Source organism: Sorex fumeus, unplaced genomic scaffold (assembly GCF_029834395.1).
Source record: "Sorex fumeus unplaced genomic scaffold, SorFum_2.1 ptg000001l, whole genome shotgun sequence".
NCBI lineage: Eukaryota > Metazoa > Chordata > Mammalia > Eulipotyphla > Soricidae > Sorex > Sorex fumeus.
In genome coordinates, this window is record NW_026606058.1 from 3,285,114 (window position 1) to 3,301,456 (window position 16,343).

At 46.7% G+C, this 16,343-nt stretch overlaps 1 protein-coding gene across 1 annotated transcript; it reads right to left on the minus strand.

The window, feature by feature from the left end:
* Nucleotides 1-803: 803 nt before the first annotated feature.
* Nucleotides 804-16,091, minus strand: S100A10 (S100 calcium binding protein A10). The gene is made up of 3 exons (XM_056121594.1): nucleotides 16,002-16,091; nucleotides 3,867-4,014; nucleotides 804-1,215 (listed from the first exon to the last, which is right to left on the minus strand). The coding sequence occupies exons 2-3, from the start codon at nucleotides 3,996-3,998 to the stop codon at nucleotides 1,054-1,056; spliced, it is 294 nt and encodes a 97-aa protein (XP_055977569.1). The 5' UTR covers nucleotides 3,999-4,014; nucleotides 16,002-16,091; the 3' UTR covers nucleotides 804-1,053.
* Between the last annotated feature and the right edge of the window lie 252 nt (nucleotides 16,092-16,343).

The window sequence follows — 16,343 nt, forward strand, 5'->3', positions numbered from 1 at the left end:
AGAAGATTCAATCTGGCTGATACATGTTCTCACAGACAGAGATGGTTTACCTGTGGTTTCTCTAAGCCCTGTAGCTATTAAAGAGATTATTTTTTTATATCCTCCCTTCCCTAGATTCAGTTTCCCTTTCCATTTTTGATCTTTGGGCCACACACCATGATGTTCAGGGCTTACTCCTGGCTCTATGCTCAGGGATCACTCCTGGTGAGCTCAGAGGACTATATGGGATACCGTGGATAGAACCTAGGTCAGCTGCATGCTAGGTACAGCCTTACCTGGTGTGCTATCAGAGTTTCATCTAACAGAATGGAAGACTTAGAATCAATCAGTGTGTCCATGGCAGGGTTGGTGGAGAGGCACTCTAGTTCGGAGTGAGAGGTTTAGAATGTGGAATACTTCATTCCTGACTCCTTCCACAGCCTGGGAATGTGACTGAAGTTCTGCTAATTAGAGGCATTTCCTTGAGACTTGGATGTGGGAACCACATCCCACGTGGGAAGAGCCTTACGGTGTGTGTCATTTGCCTGCCAGTATGAACTATGGCGAATGCTTCAGGAATTACTAAGCCTGAATAGAGCAGAGACCCAGCCCAGGAGCCTCCCTCTGTCCCTCTGTTCCTTCCTCCCTTCTTTTCTGTTTTTGGATCACACCCAGGGGTGCTCAGGATCACTCTGGCCGGGCTCAGTGGACCACATGGGGTGCCAGGGATTGAACCCAAATCAGCTGTGTGCAAGGCAATGCCCTACCCACTATACTAGCATATTCTAGGAATAAGCCTTTCTGAAGAAGGAATAAACATACTGTCAAATCAGGAAATAAAAAAGGAACTTGTTTATTGAGGGTAAAGGGAGTGAAGCAATACAAAAATCAAAAGCTTATCTGGTAATTTTTCTTTCTCTTTTGGCCAAACGGGGGTTGGATTGTATTGGGACATTTTCTAAGGGTCCAAGTCTGCTCATAAAATCCTGCCATGGGGGAAGCTGTGGAGCTGATCCTGGGGGCCCTTCGGGGGACTCCCGTGTGGGGCGGGAGTCACTTCACGCCATCTGCTGCCTACTTCTTTCCCTTCTGCTTCATATGAACAACAAAATAATCATTGCAGGCGATAGTGAGCCCTGCGATGAGTGAGAAGAAGCTCTGGAAACCCACTCTGCCATCCCGGCACTGGTCCAGGTCCTTCATAATTTTGTCCACAGCCAGAGGGTCTTTCTGATTCTGAAATGAACAAACACAAGAAATACCCATCAATGTTGGCAAAGATGAGCTTCCATGATCTGTACTGCTGACGACATGTATTATACCTCCCAGTTACCTAAATTCTTGTTTTAGTCCTACTGAGTTTTGGACGTCTCTGATGCATATTTGCCTTGACATATTTCAATAAATTTAGATTTTAAGCATGTGAAGGTGTTTAAATACATTCTTTTATGTAAGTATAAAAGAGAATGGCAGAAATATCCTGATTCAGGGCCGCAGCAATAGTACAGTGGGTAAGGTGCTTGCCTTACATGTGGCCAATCCAGGGTCCATCCCTGGTATCCCACAGGGACCTCCAGGCCTCACTTGGCGTGATCCTGGAGTTCAGAGCCAGGAGTAAGTCCTGAGCATCGCTGGCTGTGGCTCCAAACAAAACAACGAATAAAAGAAATGCCCCAATTCTAGATATAGGAGGAAGGTTAGTGAGCTGCAGTCAGGCCTCCAAATTCTCATTCTATCACTCCTGTGGCTTGGAAGAACAGAACCTGGCCTCTGACTCGCTCTGCTTCTCATCAGCTGTTTCTACAAATCTCAAAATCCCCAAGATTCTGTGTGAGAATCGCTCTAAACTGCCTTTTGTGTAGTTTAAACTTTCTATTCTAATGACATTTCATTCCGGATAGCTTGGTTAAATCCTTGAAAGAGGAAAATTTGGGGGCTGGAGTGACCATACAGCAGGTAGGGTGTTTGCCTTGCATGCGGCCAACCCAGGTTTGGTCCCCAGTATCTCATATGGTCCCCTGAGCCTCTCTGGGAATAATTCCTGAGTGCAGAACCAGGAGTAACCCCTGAGCACTTCCAGTGAGGGGTGGCCCCCAAAACAAACAAAAAAAAATAGGAAAACATAGGACAAGACCTCCTAAATGTATTTTAGGCATCAGTTTCAGATATTCATAGTGCTATTTTATAGTGGGGCTCGTGAGGTCAGAGTGTGGAGTGGAAGGCTGGATGGTTGGCACTCCATGGCACAGCTGAGGCCAGGTCAGTATGGTTTTATACCATATTAGCCACGTGGCTGGTGAGCAGTCACATACTCAGTGGGCCTTTGTGGACAACTAAGAATGGAGGAGTGTCCAGAATGTCAGCAGAGCTTGGAAATCAGTATGAGATGAAAGGCCAAAGTGACCAGCCTGGGCCCTCCCTTCTGGGGTGATGATGCTTAGAAGTGGGAGAGTGCATCTCCTGCAAATGATTTATGAATTCTGCCAACTGTACATGAATAAGGGAGCAGGTTCTGTGTCACCAGGGTGCTGGCTGGGTGTAAGCTGCACTGCATTCATAAATCCCTACTGCCGTATTTCCTATGTGCCCTAAGTATTCCGTTACTGCATGTACAATGCTGCAACCTCCAACTCGGATGAGCAGACTCAGTCCACTCTGGCCTCACCTTTCTTCCAGTCTGTGGTCAGGAGTAAATGTGAATGATATTAGGGGTCCACTTTAGAAAGAAGACACTCTTTCAGTACACTGCAAATGTATGCATGCATGGAATAAATGACATGTGTCTGGAATAAATGACACTGCATCTCCAGCATTCTGTGACACACACCCCCTTTCTGTTTTTCATGCCAGAAAGCCTTCTGGGATGAAGGGTCTGTGTCTCCTGTGAGATCTATCTGGTTTCTAATTTCCAAAATGGTACCATTAGTGCGTGTTTAGTGTGAGAACACCTCTAGTCCTTGGGGACAGGCACAGAACATTCTGTCCTTGTATCTATGTCTGCTTGGAAGGACTGGAGGAAATGATCACCACTTTGGAGGGAAATGCATGCTGCCCTCTCATTTCAGAGGAGGGAGATGAGGCTTAGAGAGCTGTCTGCTGTTAGGGTTTAGCTGGATCTCTAACTTCTGGTCTAGGTTATAACTATGTAAAACAAGCAAAAAAGCAAAGCATGGGGCTGGAGTGATAGCACAGTGAGTAGGGAGAGTAGGGAGTTTGCCTTGCACGCGGCCAACCCGAGTTTAATTCCCAGCATCCCATATGGTCCCCCGAGCACTGCCAGGAGTAATTCCTGAGTGCATGAGCCAGGAATAACCCCTGAGCATTGCCGGGTGTGACCCAAAAAGCCAAAAAAAACCCAAAAAACAAAAAACAAAACAAAAAACATCAACAATAAAAAACACCAAAAAGCAAAGCACTTATTTCTGGAGTGATGCTTGGCTCTCATTCACAGCTGACAGAATTGGAAAAAAAATTTAAATGTCTAATCTTTTTTTTCTTTTTTGGTGGTGGTGGTGGGGCTCACCTTGTAGTGCTCAGGGCTTAATTCTTGTTCTCTGCTCAGCGGTCACTCTTGGTGGTGCTTGGGGGACCACCGGTACTTCCAGGGATGGAATAGGGGTTAACCATATCAAGGCAAGTGCCATCATCCCTGGACTGTCTCTAAGCCCTCTATAAAGTCTTAATCTTAACTGACTGAAGATAAGAGGGGCAAATTATACAAAGCGGATGTGCTACACACCGGCGCTGCTGCTGTGGTGTATGAAGCACTAGGAATTGAACTTGGAGCCTTGTACACACAGGGCATGCCTCCCTCCCTTTGAACTATCTTCATAGCCTCTAGAAGCATTGATGTTCAGGTCTGATTCTTTGAGCCTGTCAACACTTACTTCCAAAAATCCAGGGAATTCCTTTTCCATGAGTACTCTCAGGTCTTCCTTTGTCAAGTAGCCTTTGTCCCCAGCAAACTTGTGAAATGTGAACATCATGGTTTCCATGGCATGCTCCATTTGAGACGGCATTTTGGTCTGTTGAAATCTATTTAAGGATGCAAAAAGAGAGAGAGAGAGAGAGGGTGAGGGTCGCTATAGCTGCCAAGTTCCTGGGGACCGTTTTTCATGATCAGGGGTGTAGCCACTGGGGCTTCAGCAACAGGACAGTCCTCAGCTGCTGCTCTGACCAAAATCTAGGAAGTCACTGGATTCTTACACCAGAATTCATAAATTTTAGTCCGAACATTAGATTCCTCACTTTCTTGTCCAAGCATTAGATTCTAGTCCAAACTGGGAAATGTTCACTTCATATTTGGACTTAGGAAGATACAGATGTTATCCCCAAAGAAAGAGGTGGAACGGTGGTCAGCTATCCTCCAGAAGAATGACAAAGAGCATACATCGTTACTAGGGCACTGACAGGAGAAGGCCCCGTCACCGGAGTAATGGTCGAGTTGGAATTGCTACTTCCTCTTGTGGGAAGGAAGATGTGGAAGAGATCAGGAGGACCAATGGTCAAACATGTGAGGAAACTGAGGCATAAATCGGCCTGCTGGGCTGCCCTTCTATATGCTGAGGTGAGTGGGAATAGGGGCTTCACACGGCAAGGGGAAAGAAAATGCAGATTCCTTGAATCCTGAATGAATTGCAAGGTTGAACCTTCACAAAATGTTGACTGTTACTTAGTTCTCTGAAAATAAGCTTTCAAAGACGTTGGTGAAGATGTTATGAGAGATAACAAGGAAAGAGTACAGTTAATATATTTATCTCGAGTGAGATTCTTCATAAACCCATTTCCCTTTTTTTATTTCAGTTATATGTTTCTTTCACTTTCAGTCTTTTCATTTTAAAAGTAACTACAACATTTTGTCATTACAATGACAACGTAAATTCATTACACGTTTTTTCTTTTGTCTTGGAAATTACTGTAGAACTTTTTAATTTTTTATGGTAGAAATTAGAACAATTTTCTTCTATGCATTTGCCTTCTACCAAATATGACTTTTCTCCAAGTTTGCATTTAAATCATTATTACTGAAGAAAAAAAATCAACATGTTTTTGTTGTGGTTACCCTCTGGGGTTTCAATTCTTCAGAAATAACTTTTCTGATAGATGGAAAGTAATGAGCAATGAACAACAACTGAAAAAAATGTAAAGATTAAGATCACAGGGTAGCTCTTAGGCCACATGGAAGGCCTTTGTTTTCGTTTTTGTTTTGAAGCTAACTGGAAGATTGGTAATTGGTGGATGATCCTTTCCAACTACCAAGTTCAATGCAACTAAAAGCCTCAGATCCTCTGGGGGCTACCGCTGATGGAAAAAGACACTCTAGTTAACCTATTTGGTAATCCGAATGGGGGATTTATGAGCCTACTAATTCTACTTACCCTCCTAATATAAAATAAAAACTATCTGGAAAAGCAAGATTCACGTGGCGTGTTTTTATTTTAAAAATAGAATAAAGCACCTATCAAAAAACAGCTGCTTCTTCATTTCTTTGGTGCTGGAAAATGGACCGGATGCCAACAGCCCACTCAGTCAAGTGTGGCTGACAGAAATTTATCAGCCCCTACCCCTGCTCCCCAGATACACAGAGTAATCTAATGCACACTAATCTTCGGGCTTGGAAATCTGCTCATAAAGAAATTTCATCTGCTGAGAATTCTTGACTAAAGTTGGTAAAATTTAGTAAAATTCTTTACTAAAGTTAAATTCTTTACTAAAGTAAATTCTTTACTAAACTTATCACTGATTGTAAGAGACATATGCATTGTTGACAGTAAAATGCAGCTGCCAGATCCAAAGCCCATATAGGAAAAAGTAATAACATGACTCGAACAGACATATTTTTTGTGGGACTAGACAGAAGTGCAGACGAGCAAGAACTGTTCATCATTAAGCATTTAATAGGAATGAAAGTCAACGTGTCAGCTCGATAGATCAGGAGAATAGACCATATACCTCATCAAACCCACTGCCTGATATTTTACAGGAGCTCAGTGGATTTTAGCTTAATTAGAAGGCATGCTTTGTATTCCCCTAAAATTTACTACCAGATGGACATGAATAAAAATTGGCATATACTACACCAAACAAGGGGGAGAAAATCACAAGAGGTTTGGAGCATAGACTAAGGAAGAGCTGGTACCTCCCCCTACTGGGTACAGGCAGAATCCCAAACATGCTTTTTGTTTCATTTCTGCTGCTGACAGATACCTGTCCAACACAGGCCCTTAATTATCTTTTACAGATGGGATGGTAGGATTGGTGGACCCAGGTTTGATTCTTATACTTAAGAATTGTAAATTCTACCCCTTAGGCCTCAGAAGAGTACAAGAAGTAGCATGCCAAAGAATGCATGTTATAGACAAGAATCTGGCCTGATTCATTCCAGAGTCCATTCCCTTGGAGCAACATATTAGTGCTCAGACAGGCTGTGGGTTGAGTTCTGGAGAGCCTCACTTTTCCCTTACCTGCACAGCAGGATCCCAGCCTCCTCCTGCCCTGGATTTCAGAAGGTCGTGGCTGAGATGTAATCTGCCTCTTCTGGATTGAAAACCAGAAACTTAAAATGATTGAAGTGTTTAAGAAAAGTGAGACCATTAAGATAGATGCAAATATATTCATGTAGATAAGCGGAGAGAAAATAGTAAAAAATCCATCTCTCCAAAACAATATACAAATATAATGCAATGCCAATAAAAATCCCAATAATATTTTAAAGGAAATAGAATCAAAAATGCTAAAGTTTATATGAAATCATACGAGACCCGAAATAACTAAAGCAATTCTGGGGGCAGGACAGTGGTGGGGGGAGGAAAACGAAGACACATGTTTCCTGATAGTTTATAATATAAACTATATTACAAATTAACAATAATTAAACCTGTATGGTACGAAACTAATAATAGACACATGGACCAAATGGAAGAGATAAAGGTCCAGAAATAAACATACATATTTTATTGATATTTATAACAAAGGATCCAAGATCATTAAACCATTAAATGCTTATAAAACTGGACAGTTACATGCAAAAGAATGAAATTTAATTATTTTTTAAGCCCATATAAAAATACATTCTGAAGATGGAGAGACAGAACAGCAGGTAGGTGGTTCCCTTGCAAGTGGCTGACCCAGGTTTGATCCCTGGCACCTCAGACGGTCTCATGAGTCCACCAGGAGTGATCCCTGAACACTTCTGGTATGACTCAAAAAACAAACAAAAATACATTTAAAATATATTCGAGACCTGCAAGTAAGACCCAGAATCATAAAGCACATAGAAGACAATGCAGATGAAATGGCATCAGCCTTAGAGACCTCTCTGAAGAACTGACACCAGCAGTGGGGGAAATGAGGTCAAAAATAAGCCACGTGACTGCATTAAATTAAAAATTAATTCAGACAGCAAAGAAAAGTAAAAACAGAACCAAAAGATAGTCTACTGATGAGAGAAGATTCCGCATATCATAAAATCCCTAAGGGATTATTCAAGGTATAAAAATATATATAAGTGGACAACAAAAATAATCAAACAACCCCATCCTAAGAAGGACAGAAGTCCTCTCCTGTCCCAAGGGACCCAGCCCCGACAGCCTCAAACCTCCAGAACTCAACTGTTGCCATGCTCACAGCTGCTGTCCACATGCTCAGGGTGAGCCGCACCCACGAGTGAATCCGTAGCAAACCCAGGTACGCGGGACTTGTGACTGAAACTCCAGGTTCAACAAAACCGGACATGGGTGATCTTCCCCCATCTCCCCATGTTTTCAGCAACTTGGCAGTCATGCCCACAAGCCATGTCTGTCTGGCACTAGATAATCTCATTCAACGGCCACAATCCAGAGAGTCATTGTCTTTCTCTCAGAAGCCATGCCACCGGACTCTGCAACAGGCTGTTTTATTTGGGGAAACTTAGATGGGGGTGGGTGAGGGCCCTCCCCGCTCCAAGAGACCCAGCCCCAGCAGCTAAAAACCTCCCTAACTCAACCACCGCCATGCTCACGGCCACTCTCCACACACTCAGATGAGCCTCACCAACGAGTGAATCTACTCTTGGACCATGCGACCACATTTGTGGCTGTGTGACATCTCATCCCTCACACCACTCATACTCCAAGAGTAGCACGCTACATTTGATGGGTTTTAAAGTAGACTAGCAAGCAATCTTAGAGGGAAATATATTTTTTACAGATGTGTGTGTGTGTGTGTGTGTGCGTGCCCACAAGGCTCAACCTTTAACAACCTGTTAGTAATCTCTTACAGAAGGGTTTAATGGCCCTTGGGTGAAATACAACAATCTTCACATACTTTGCTGTAAGGAAACTTTTCTGGAGCATTTTCAGCTATTTTTATTCATAACAAACAATACAAAATAAATTATTTCGGTTCTGCTTTGAGGCAGGGGTGGGGTTCAGGATGAAAAAATCCCAAGTATGATGGTGGGAGGGTGTAATGGTGGTGAGATTGGTGTTCAAATATTAAATATAATCAAATATTGTGAGCTACTTTATAAAAATTAAATTAAATTTTAAAAAATTTGAAAAAAGAAAAAAGAAAGGACAGAATACTTGAACAGATGTTTCTTTGAGGAGGACAAAAAGTTGGCTGACAGGCATCTGAAAGGACATTCCTCTAGGTGACCAGGGCAGTAAAATTAAAGCCACAATAAGATATCAGCACCCAGTTGGGGAATTAAAAGGAACAAGTGCTTTTCAGGGCAAAGAGTGAAAGGAACCTTCATCTGCTTCTATTGGTGGTGTGAATAGGTACAACCAGTTTAGAAAAATGGTATGGTATGAATCCAAAGAACACACAAGAATCGGGCATGTGTATCTATTTATTTATTATGACTAAAATACAGAAACAACAAGTGCATGTCAATAGATGATTATATAAAGAAGACTTCCAATGGAATACTATTCTGCTATTTAGAGAGAGAGAGAGAGAAAGAGAGAGAGAGAGAGAGAGAGAGAGAGAAGAAACTCTATTCACAGCCAAATGGAGGGTGTAAAGCAAAATAAATCAGAACAAGGACAAGTGTTGGATGGTTTCACCCATGTACACAATATAAGGATGTGAAATTGATAAAAAGCAAATGAAATGACATAAAAACTAAAGTAGTAGGGCCATGGATAGATTCTTGCTTTGCACGTAACCAACCCAGGTTCAGTCCCTGTCATCCCATATGGTTCTCTGAGCCCAACTCAGGAATGATTCCTGATTGCAGAGCCAGGAGTTAGCCCTGAGTATCACTGGATGTGGGTCAAAAACGTAACAAAACAAAAAGAATAAATAAAAATAAAGCAGTAAACAGAACTAAGGTTACTTGAAAGTGGAGAATGAAAGGGGTATAAGAAAAGAGAGTGGGTTTTATTTGCAGCTAAAAAAATAATTTTAAAAAATGAGAGAAATGAAGTGAGTGAATCTGTCATCTCTGGGAGAAAGACACAGGATCCCACTCCATTGGGCAAGAATAGAGGGAAGACATCAGTCACTGCAGAGGGTAAAAATATCCATGCCTGACACTCTATTCTGCAGTCACCCCCATCTTAGAGTGGGGTACCTCTCTCTCTCTCTCTCTCTCTCTGTCTCTCTCAAGTCTTCCTGTGGACTTAACATTTTTTAACTTAAAACACAAAAACCTGCACTTAAGTTCCCAGAACACTTCATGGTTGATTCCCAGAGGTCGTTGAGATTTGAGGTCAATGTGGAACCCCTGGTACCCTTTGTTCAGAGGACAGAGCAATAGGAAAGTGCACTGCAAAGCTAGAGAAGACAGTAATGCAGCAGATACACCCTTCCAGTGGGAGATCAGGAAAATACTGTAATCCGAGTAGTCTTGCTACACCTAATAGCTTCTTTAAGAGTGAGGCAGAGTGACACTTGGTCTCAGATTATCCCAAACTTTCATCCACACTCAGCATGAAAGGGATGGAGCCTTTCTTTCCTTCAGGACATCATCCTATGGCCTATCCTCACTGCCTCATTGGTTTTTTTGTTTTGTTTTGTTTTGTTTTGTTTTTTATCGAATCACTGTGAGATACAGTTACAAGCTTTCATGTTTGAGTTTCAATCATACAATGATCAAACGGGGGCTGGAGTGATAGTACAGTGGGTAGGGCATTTGCCTTGCACATGGCAGACCCAGGTTCGATTCCCAGCATCGCATATGGTTCCCTGAGCACTGCCAGGAGTAATTCCTGAGTGCAGAGCCAGGAGTAACCCCTGAGTATCGCTGGGTGTGACCCAAAAAGCAAAAAACAAAAACAAAAACAAACCATACAATGATCAAACAAGAAAGAGATATTTAAAAAAACAATCCTGTTCACAATAGTACCTCAGAAAATCAAGTACCTTGGGATCAGCTTAACTAAAGAGGTGAAGGACCTATACAGGGAAATTACAAAACACCACTTCAAGAAATAAAAGAAGACATTAGGAAACGGAGACACATCCTCTGCTCATGGATAGGGAGGATTAACATGATCAAAATGGCAACACTCCCCAAAGCACTATACAGATTTAATGTGGTCCCGATCAGGATTCCCATGACATTTTTCAAAGAAATAGATAAAACACTCCTAAAATTCATTAACTGTCACTGTCATCTCGTTGGTCTTTGATTTACTTGAATGGGAGCCAGTAACGTCTTCATTCATCCCAGCCCTGAGATTTTAGTAGCCTCTCCTTGTCTTTCCCAATGCTGCCATATTGGAGGCTCTTTCAGGGTCAGAGGAATGAGACCCGTTATTGTTACTGGCTTTGGCATATCAAATACACCACGGGTAGCTTGCCAGGCTCTGCCGTGAGGGCGGGATACTCTCGGTAGCTTGCTGGTCTCTCCAAGGCATATATATATATGTGTGTGTGTGTGTGTGTGTGTGTGTGTGAGAGAGAGAGAGAGAGAGAGAGAGAGAGAGAGAGAGAGAGCTGAGAACCAGAGAATGCCCAGGGTCTCAGTAATGACTGCCCATTAGATACCGGACTAGGATTATCTAGTAAGTAATTCTGTTTGGAAGAAGGAGTAGCCACTGGCGGGTACTGTGATCAAAACTGTCCTTCCCACTGGTGGGTGAATCGGGTGATTCCTTGTACGCAGAGTAGCCCAACAGGTCTGCCAGGCCAGGCCACAGCATCTAGGCAGGTCTTGCCCCTCAGTGTTGAGGATTGTGTTATTGGTTGACTGCTAACGTGTCAGGGTCATTCCAAGCAGCCCCCCCTTCTGAGAGCACAGAATCACTCGATCCATTTAATCCTTTACCTGTCTGACTATAGTTCAGTGTTAAAGGTCCTCTGGGTTAAAAACTGTCAGTTACTGTTTTACCCATGAAGCAATAAGGAAGTGTTTCACTCTAGGAGCAGATAAATGAAGCTAGCAATCCTTTTGGCATGAACCGACGCACATGGGCAATTACTTGCTTAGGTCTGGGCTGAAATCCTAGTTGCTTTGAGCTCCTAATGAGAACTTGAGTTGGGAAGGGCAGAGAGATGGGTTAAAAAAAAGGGGTGATGGCTTGGAGGCCAGCCACACATGCTAGAGGAAAAGGGAGCTCAGATAGAGAAAGGAGCACCAAATAAAGGGTGTTGGGAGGACCCTCCCAGGATGGGAGAAGCATGCTGAAAGTAGACTATAGGCCAAACATAATTGCCACTCAATGTCTCTCTTGCAAACCACAGCACCCAAAAGGAGAGAGATAACAAAAGGGAATGCCCTGCCACAGAGGCAGGGTGGGATGGGGGGGTTGGGGGGTGGGAGGGATACTGGGATCCGTGGTGGTGGGAAATGCGCACTGGTGGAGGGATGGGTGTTTGATCATTGTATAATTGAAACCCAAGCACAAAAATTTGTAAGTCTACAACTGTATCTCATGGTGTCTCACTAATAAAAATTAAAAAAAATAAATAAAAAAGAAAAAAAAAAGGGTGAGCTCTGAACTGAACAGCAGAGCCACAGGAAAGCACATTCCACACTTGGTAGGAAAATATGTGTCCTGCTAAACAGGTCTGGCCAGACCCTGACACTTTTCTTTCTCTTCCCACTCTCATTTTCTCCTGTTTCCGTTCATCGCACTTTAGACTCTGTGTTTTTCTAACTCTGATCTCTCATTGGTGCACGTCCTGGGGTGCAATGACCTCGGGGTTCTTTGATCTTTGATTGCCATCATTTCAGTCTGAAGTATGAATATCCCCTATATGTGTATGCCTGAACAACAGTCTTCAGAGAGACTCTGGGGCTGGGGAGATAGTACAGTGGGCGGGCACTCGTCTGGCATGTGGCAGACCCAGGTTTGATCCTTATCATCCCATAAGGTACCCCATGCTTGCCAGAGAGGAGGCTCTCAAAGTTTCTGTATGACTTTCATTACAAACAGGAATTTGAGGCATCAACATTTAGTCAATTGCAGAAGGAACTTAACTTTCTATGTTTAGTTCTCTTCCATTACTCATCTACTTTGCAAGTTCTGGCTAGGGTGCTGGGTATCACAGGCATACTGACCACACGGGATTTGCCTCTGAGGTCATCACAAGAGCGATCCCTTACTTAAGAATGTCCTAGCCTCGGGGCTGAAGCAATAGCACAGCGGATAGGGTGCTTGCCTTGCCTGCAGCCAACCCAGGTTCGATTCCCAGCATCCCATATGTCCCCTGAGCACCGCCAGGAGTGATTCCTGAGTGCAGAGCCAGGAGTAACCTCTGTGCACCGCCGGGTGTGACCCAAAAAGAAAAAAAAAAAAACAAAGAATGCCCTAACCTCTAGCTACTTGTTCTTTTGTCCTTCCATTTCTCTCCCCATGAGACTATAGGCTCCATAAACAAGGACCCTTTGCAGAGTGCTCTGCCCTCTCAGAGCCTGTGCACTGCATCAGTGAGGATGAAATAGTCGCGGAGGGGAAAGAACCTCCTGCCCAGTGTCTGCCCCTGAGCAGTTCCAAATGTTTGCTCTGGACCTCTGCTCAGGCTGTGCCTTCACAGAGGACACTTCTAAGAGCAGCAGGGCTGAGTCACTTGCTCTCTGGGTTCTGTCCATACCCTAGTTTCCTCACAGCCCACCCAGTGAAAGTACTTGGCAGAGTGTCAGTAAAAACAAATGTTCTCCAACATCATTTAGAACGCGTCTCATATTTCCTTAGCTTTGCTTTGAAGATTTTGGCAAGACTCTTTTCAAAAAATGAAAAAAAAAAAGGAATCAAAGTCACCAGTCTTGAGTTTGATTCCCTAAAGGACATACAGCAGGATGCAGTTCCTATCTTTCACTCAACCTAAAACCTGCCCACCAGGCCAGAGGTTACGGCGTTTGCCTTGCATGCAGCTGCCTCAGTTCAACCCCTGGCACCAAGCACTGTCAGGAGTGACCCTTGAGCAGAACCAACAGTGATACCATAGGGTGTGGCCTCAAAACAGAACAGGGGCCGAAGAGATAGTATACAGCAGGCAAGATATTTATTTCCGGGGTTGGAGCAATCGATAGCACAGCAGGTAGGGCGTTTGCCTTGCACGTGGTGGACCCGGGTTCGATTCCCAGCATCCCATATGGTCCCCTGAGCACCGCCATAAGTAATTCCTGAGTGCAAAGTCAGGAGTAACCCCTGTGCATTGCCGGGTGTGACCCAAAAAGAAAAAAAAAGATATTTATTTCCTCCTATGCAGTGGGTCCTGGTTAGATCCCTGGCACCCAAATTTTCCCCCTAGCACTACCAGGAGTGATCCCTGAGCACAAAGCAGGGTGGAGGCCTTCATCACTATTGCCTGGGGCACAATCCCCTCTCCCCCGCCTCAAACCAACCCCTCCCTACCAAATTCACAACCTTGTCCCTAAGAAAGGGGCAGTAAAAGAACATTCTAGATGGAATCCAGTAGGAAGAATTAGTAAAAGGCGTACATGCACTTTCCTTAAAGAGCTCTTGGACATCTGCCTGACAACTTCTAAGGAAGCCGGTAGTGGCCCATGGGGTGGAGAGTTAGTGGGGAAGAAACAGGAAGTGCTGAACATTAGTATAAAACAAGTAAATTCGGGATTATTTATTCTTTTGCTTTTGATGTGAAAAAGGAGATGCTTAAGAATGAGGATAAAACATCATTCAATCTTCCCCTTGCTGAGTGCTAATTTATATGCACTTGAAAGGATCCCATTGTTCCCCCTCAACTTTGAAAGACTGGCGTATATTCAAAGGCACAAGCAAGAGGCAACGCTCTTTTAAAATGCCACGTTCTTTGGAACTATCAGTGGAAAACTAGGAATCACCAGCCTCGGCCCCACCCACTCCGAGGCCTGACCTCACTAGGGCCAGAGCCCGGTCAGAGGAGGAAGGAAAAAGGGCCTACAGGATGCATCCAGAATGAGAGAGGGAAAAAAAAAAAAAGCCAAGAGAGTATCACCTAGACTCTAGGTGCCATTTGCACAGTCGGTAAGAAGACCTGAAGAGCTGAAATAAGAGATGGCAAGTGGGGGGCAGAGCCAGGGGGGCATCTGCCTTGCACACAGGTCCTGGAACACCGCCAGCAGTGATGCCTGAGTGCAGGAGACAGGAGTAACCCCTGAACACCACCAGGTGTGGCTCCAATCCATTCCCCGATGCCCCCCAAGAGAAAGATGGCAAGTGGAGAATGAAGGATCGTGGTAAAAAAAATGTCACTCTGGCTGCCAAGAACCGCGCAGATCATTGAGAACCAACGGACACACATCTGATAGGAATTTCTGATGAACTGAACTCATTCCTGCCCGGGTCTTGGACGTTATCTTCTGCAGGTTCCTGCAAACACCTTTGCAGGCAAAGATAACAGAGGGTGTTTCCTGAGCTGGCCGGGGCACAGGACTGAGAGTTCCACTGCTGTAGGCAGAAAGCCTGCTGCAGGGGAAAGAAAATGAGCAGGGCCTGAAAACGGGAATAGCCACTACCCCTGCCAAGCAGACTGGGGCAGCGGGCCAGCCAGCGCACACCCATAACCCAGCAACGGTCTGGCCACAGCCCTGCCCCTCTAATTGCTGCCCTCACCAGGGCTTGGTCAATACGTCTCTCTGTCAGACAGCTGGCCGGTCCGCTGTGACTCACTTCCTCTCGGAAAATGCCCTCTGAGATGGCACCGTTCTAGCCTTTCCTCCAGGGAGTGTCCTGTCCATACCATCCGCAGAGTATCTGGAAGCTTCGGGACCACACCCACATGGTCTCAGCGCTGAGTCACTGGCCTCCACCACCCGGGGAATCCGGAGACCACGGTGCTCACCACGCCCTGCCCCGCGCTCTCAGCTCCCAAGGCGGGCGCACGGGGGGCTGGGCACCCCGCAGTCCCCCCACCCCGGGGCTCTGCCACCTCCCACCCCGGTCCTGCTCCCAGGGATTCTGGCTGGGGCAGGAGTGCAGCACCTAGAGGCGAGGACGCGCTGTGCTCCCGGCCAAGTTCAGGTTGCAACCAGGTACCACCAGGCACGCCCGTGGCCCTGTCTCCCCGCGCCGGGCCCCGTGCAACCTGGGGGGACCCTCTGTCCGGCGTCTTCCCGGTCCCACGGAGGGAGCAAGGGGGGAGTCCCCCCGTCCGCACCCCCTCCTCGCCCTGCCCTGCAAACCCATGCAGCCCTCCCGCCGCTCAGAGGCTGTCCCGCCAGCAGCAGGGGCGGTCGGCCGGCCCGGACCCCCGGGGGCGCCGCCGCTGCCCCCCGCCCTGCGCCCTGCAGCCTTGGCGCGCTCTGGCCGCGGCCGGAGGCGGCTCGGACACGCTGGCCGCGGTCAGCTGCAGCCGGTCCGCACAGAGGAACACGCCGGCCGGGACCGCGGCTCCCACTAACTCGGGGATCGGGCAGAAACGAGCAAACGTCGGCAGCCCCCCACCCAGACCCCCGAGCACCGACTCCCGAGTTCCCGGAGCCCAGGACCAGACACTGGGAGGGGAGCCCCGGGGCGCCGGCTGCTTGGGTGTGGCTGGCGCCGGAGCAGTGGCTCGCACCCGCCCCGGGGCTTGCAGCCGACTCCCCCGCGGGACCCCCGGGACGGGCGCGGCCGGGTGGGCGCTCCTCGGCGCGCGGGGCTCACCTGGGCCGGAGGCGCGGCGGGAGCGTCGGGGCAGCGGGACTCCGGGCAGTGAGCGGCGCGCGGCGGGCGGGGCGCCTTAGTAGAGGGGCTGGGCGATCGGGAGGGGTGGGGTGGCGGGGAGCAGGGGCGGGGCCGGAGGAGCCCGAGCGGGGCTCACCCCACCCCTCCTCCTCCTCCCCTTCCTGCACCCCGGCCCCTCCGGAGCACCCGCGCCCCGCGCCGCGCGGGGAGGCGCCTGCTCGGGGCGCCCCTGTCCCCCACGGCGACCCTGGTCCCCAGCTTTGCTCCCTCCCGCAGTGCTCGAGCCTTGCGGGACACTCCCAGCCTCCGCCTGCCCTGCCC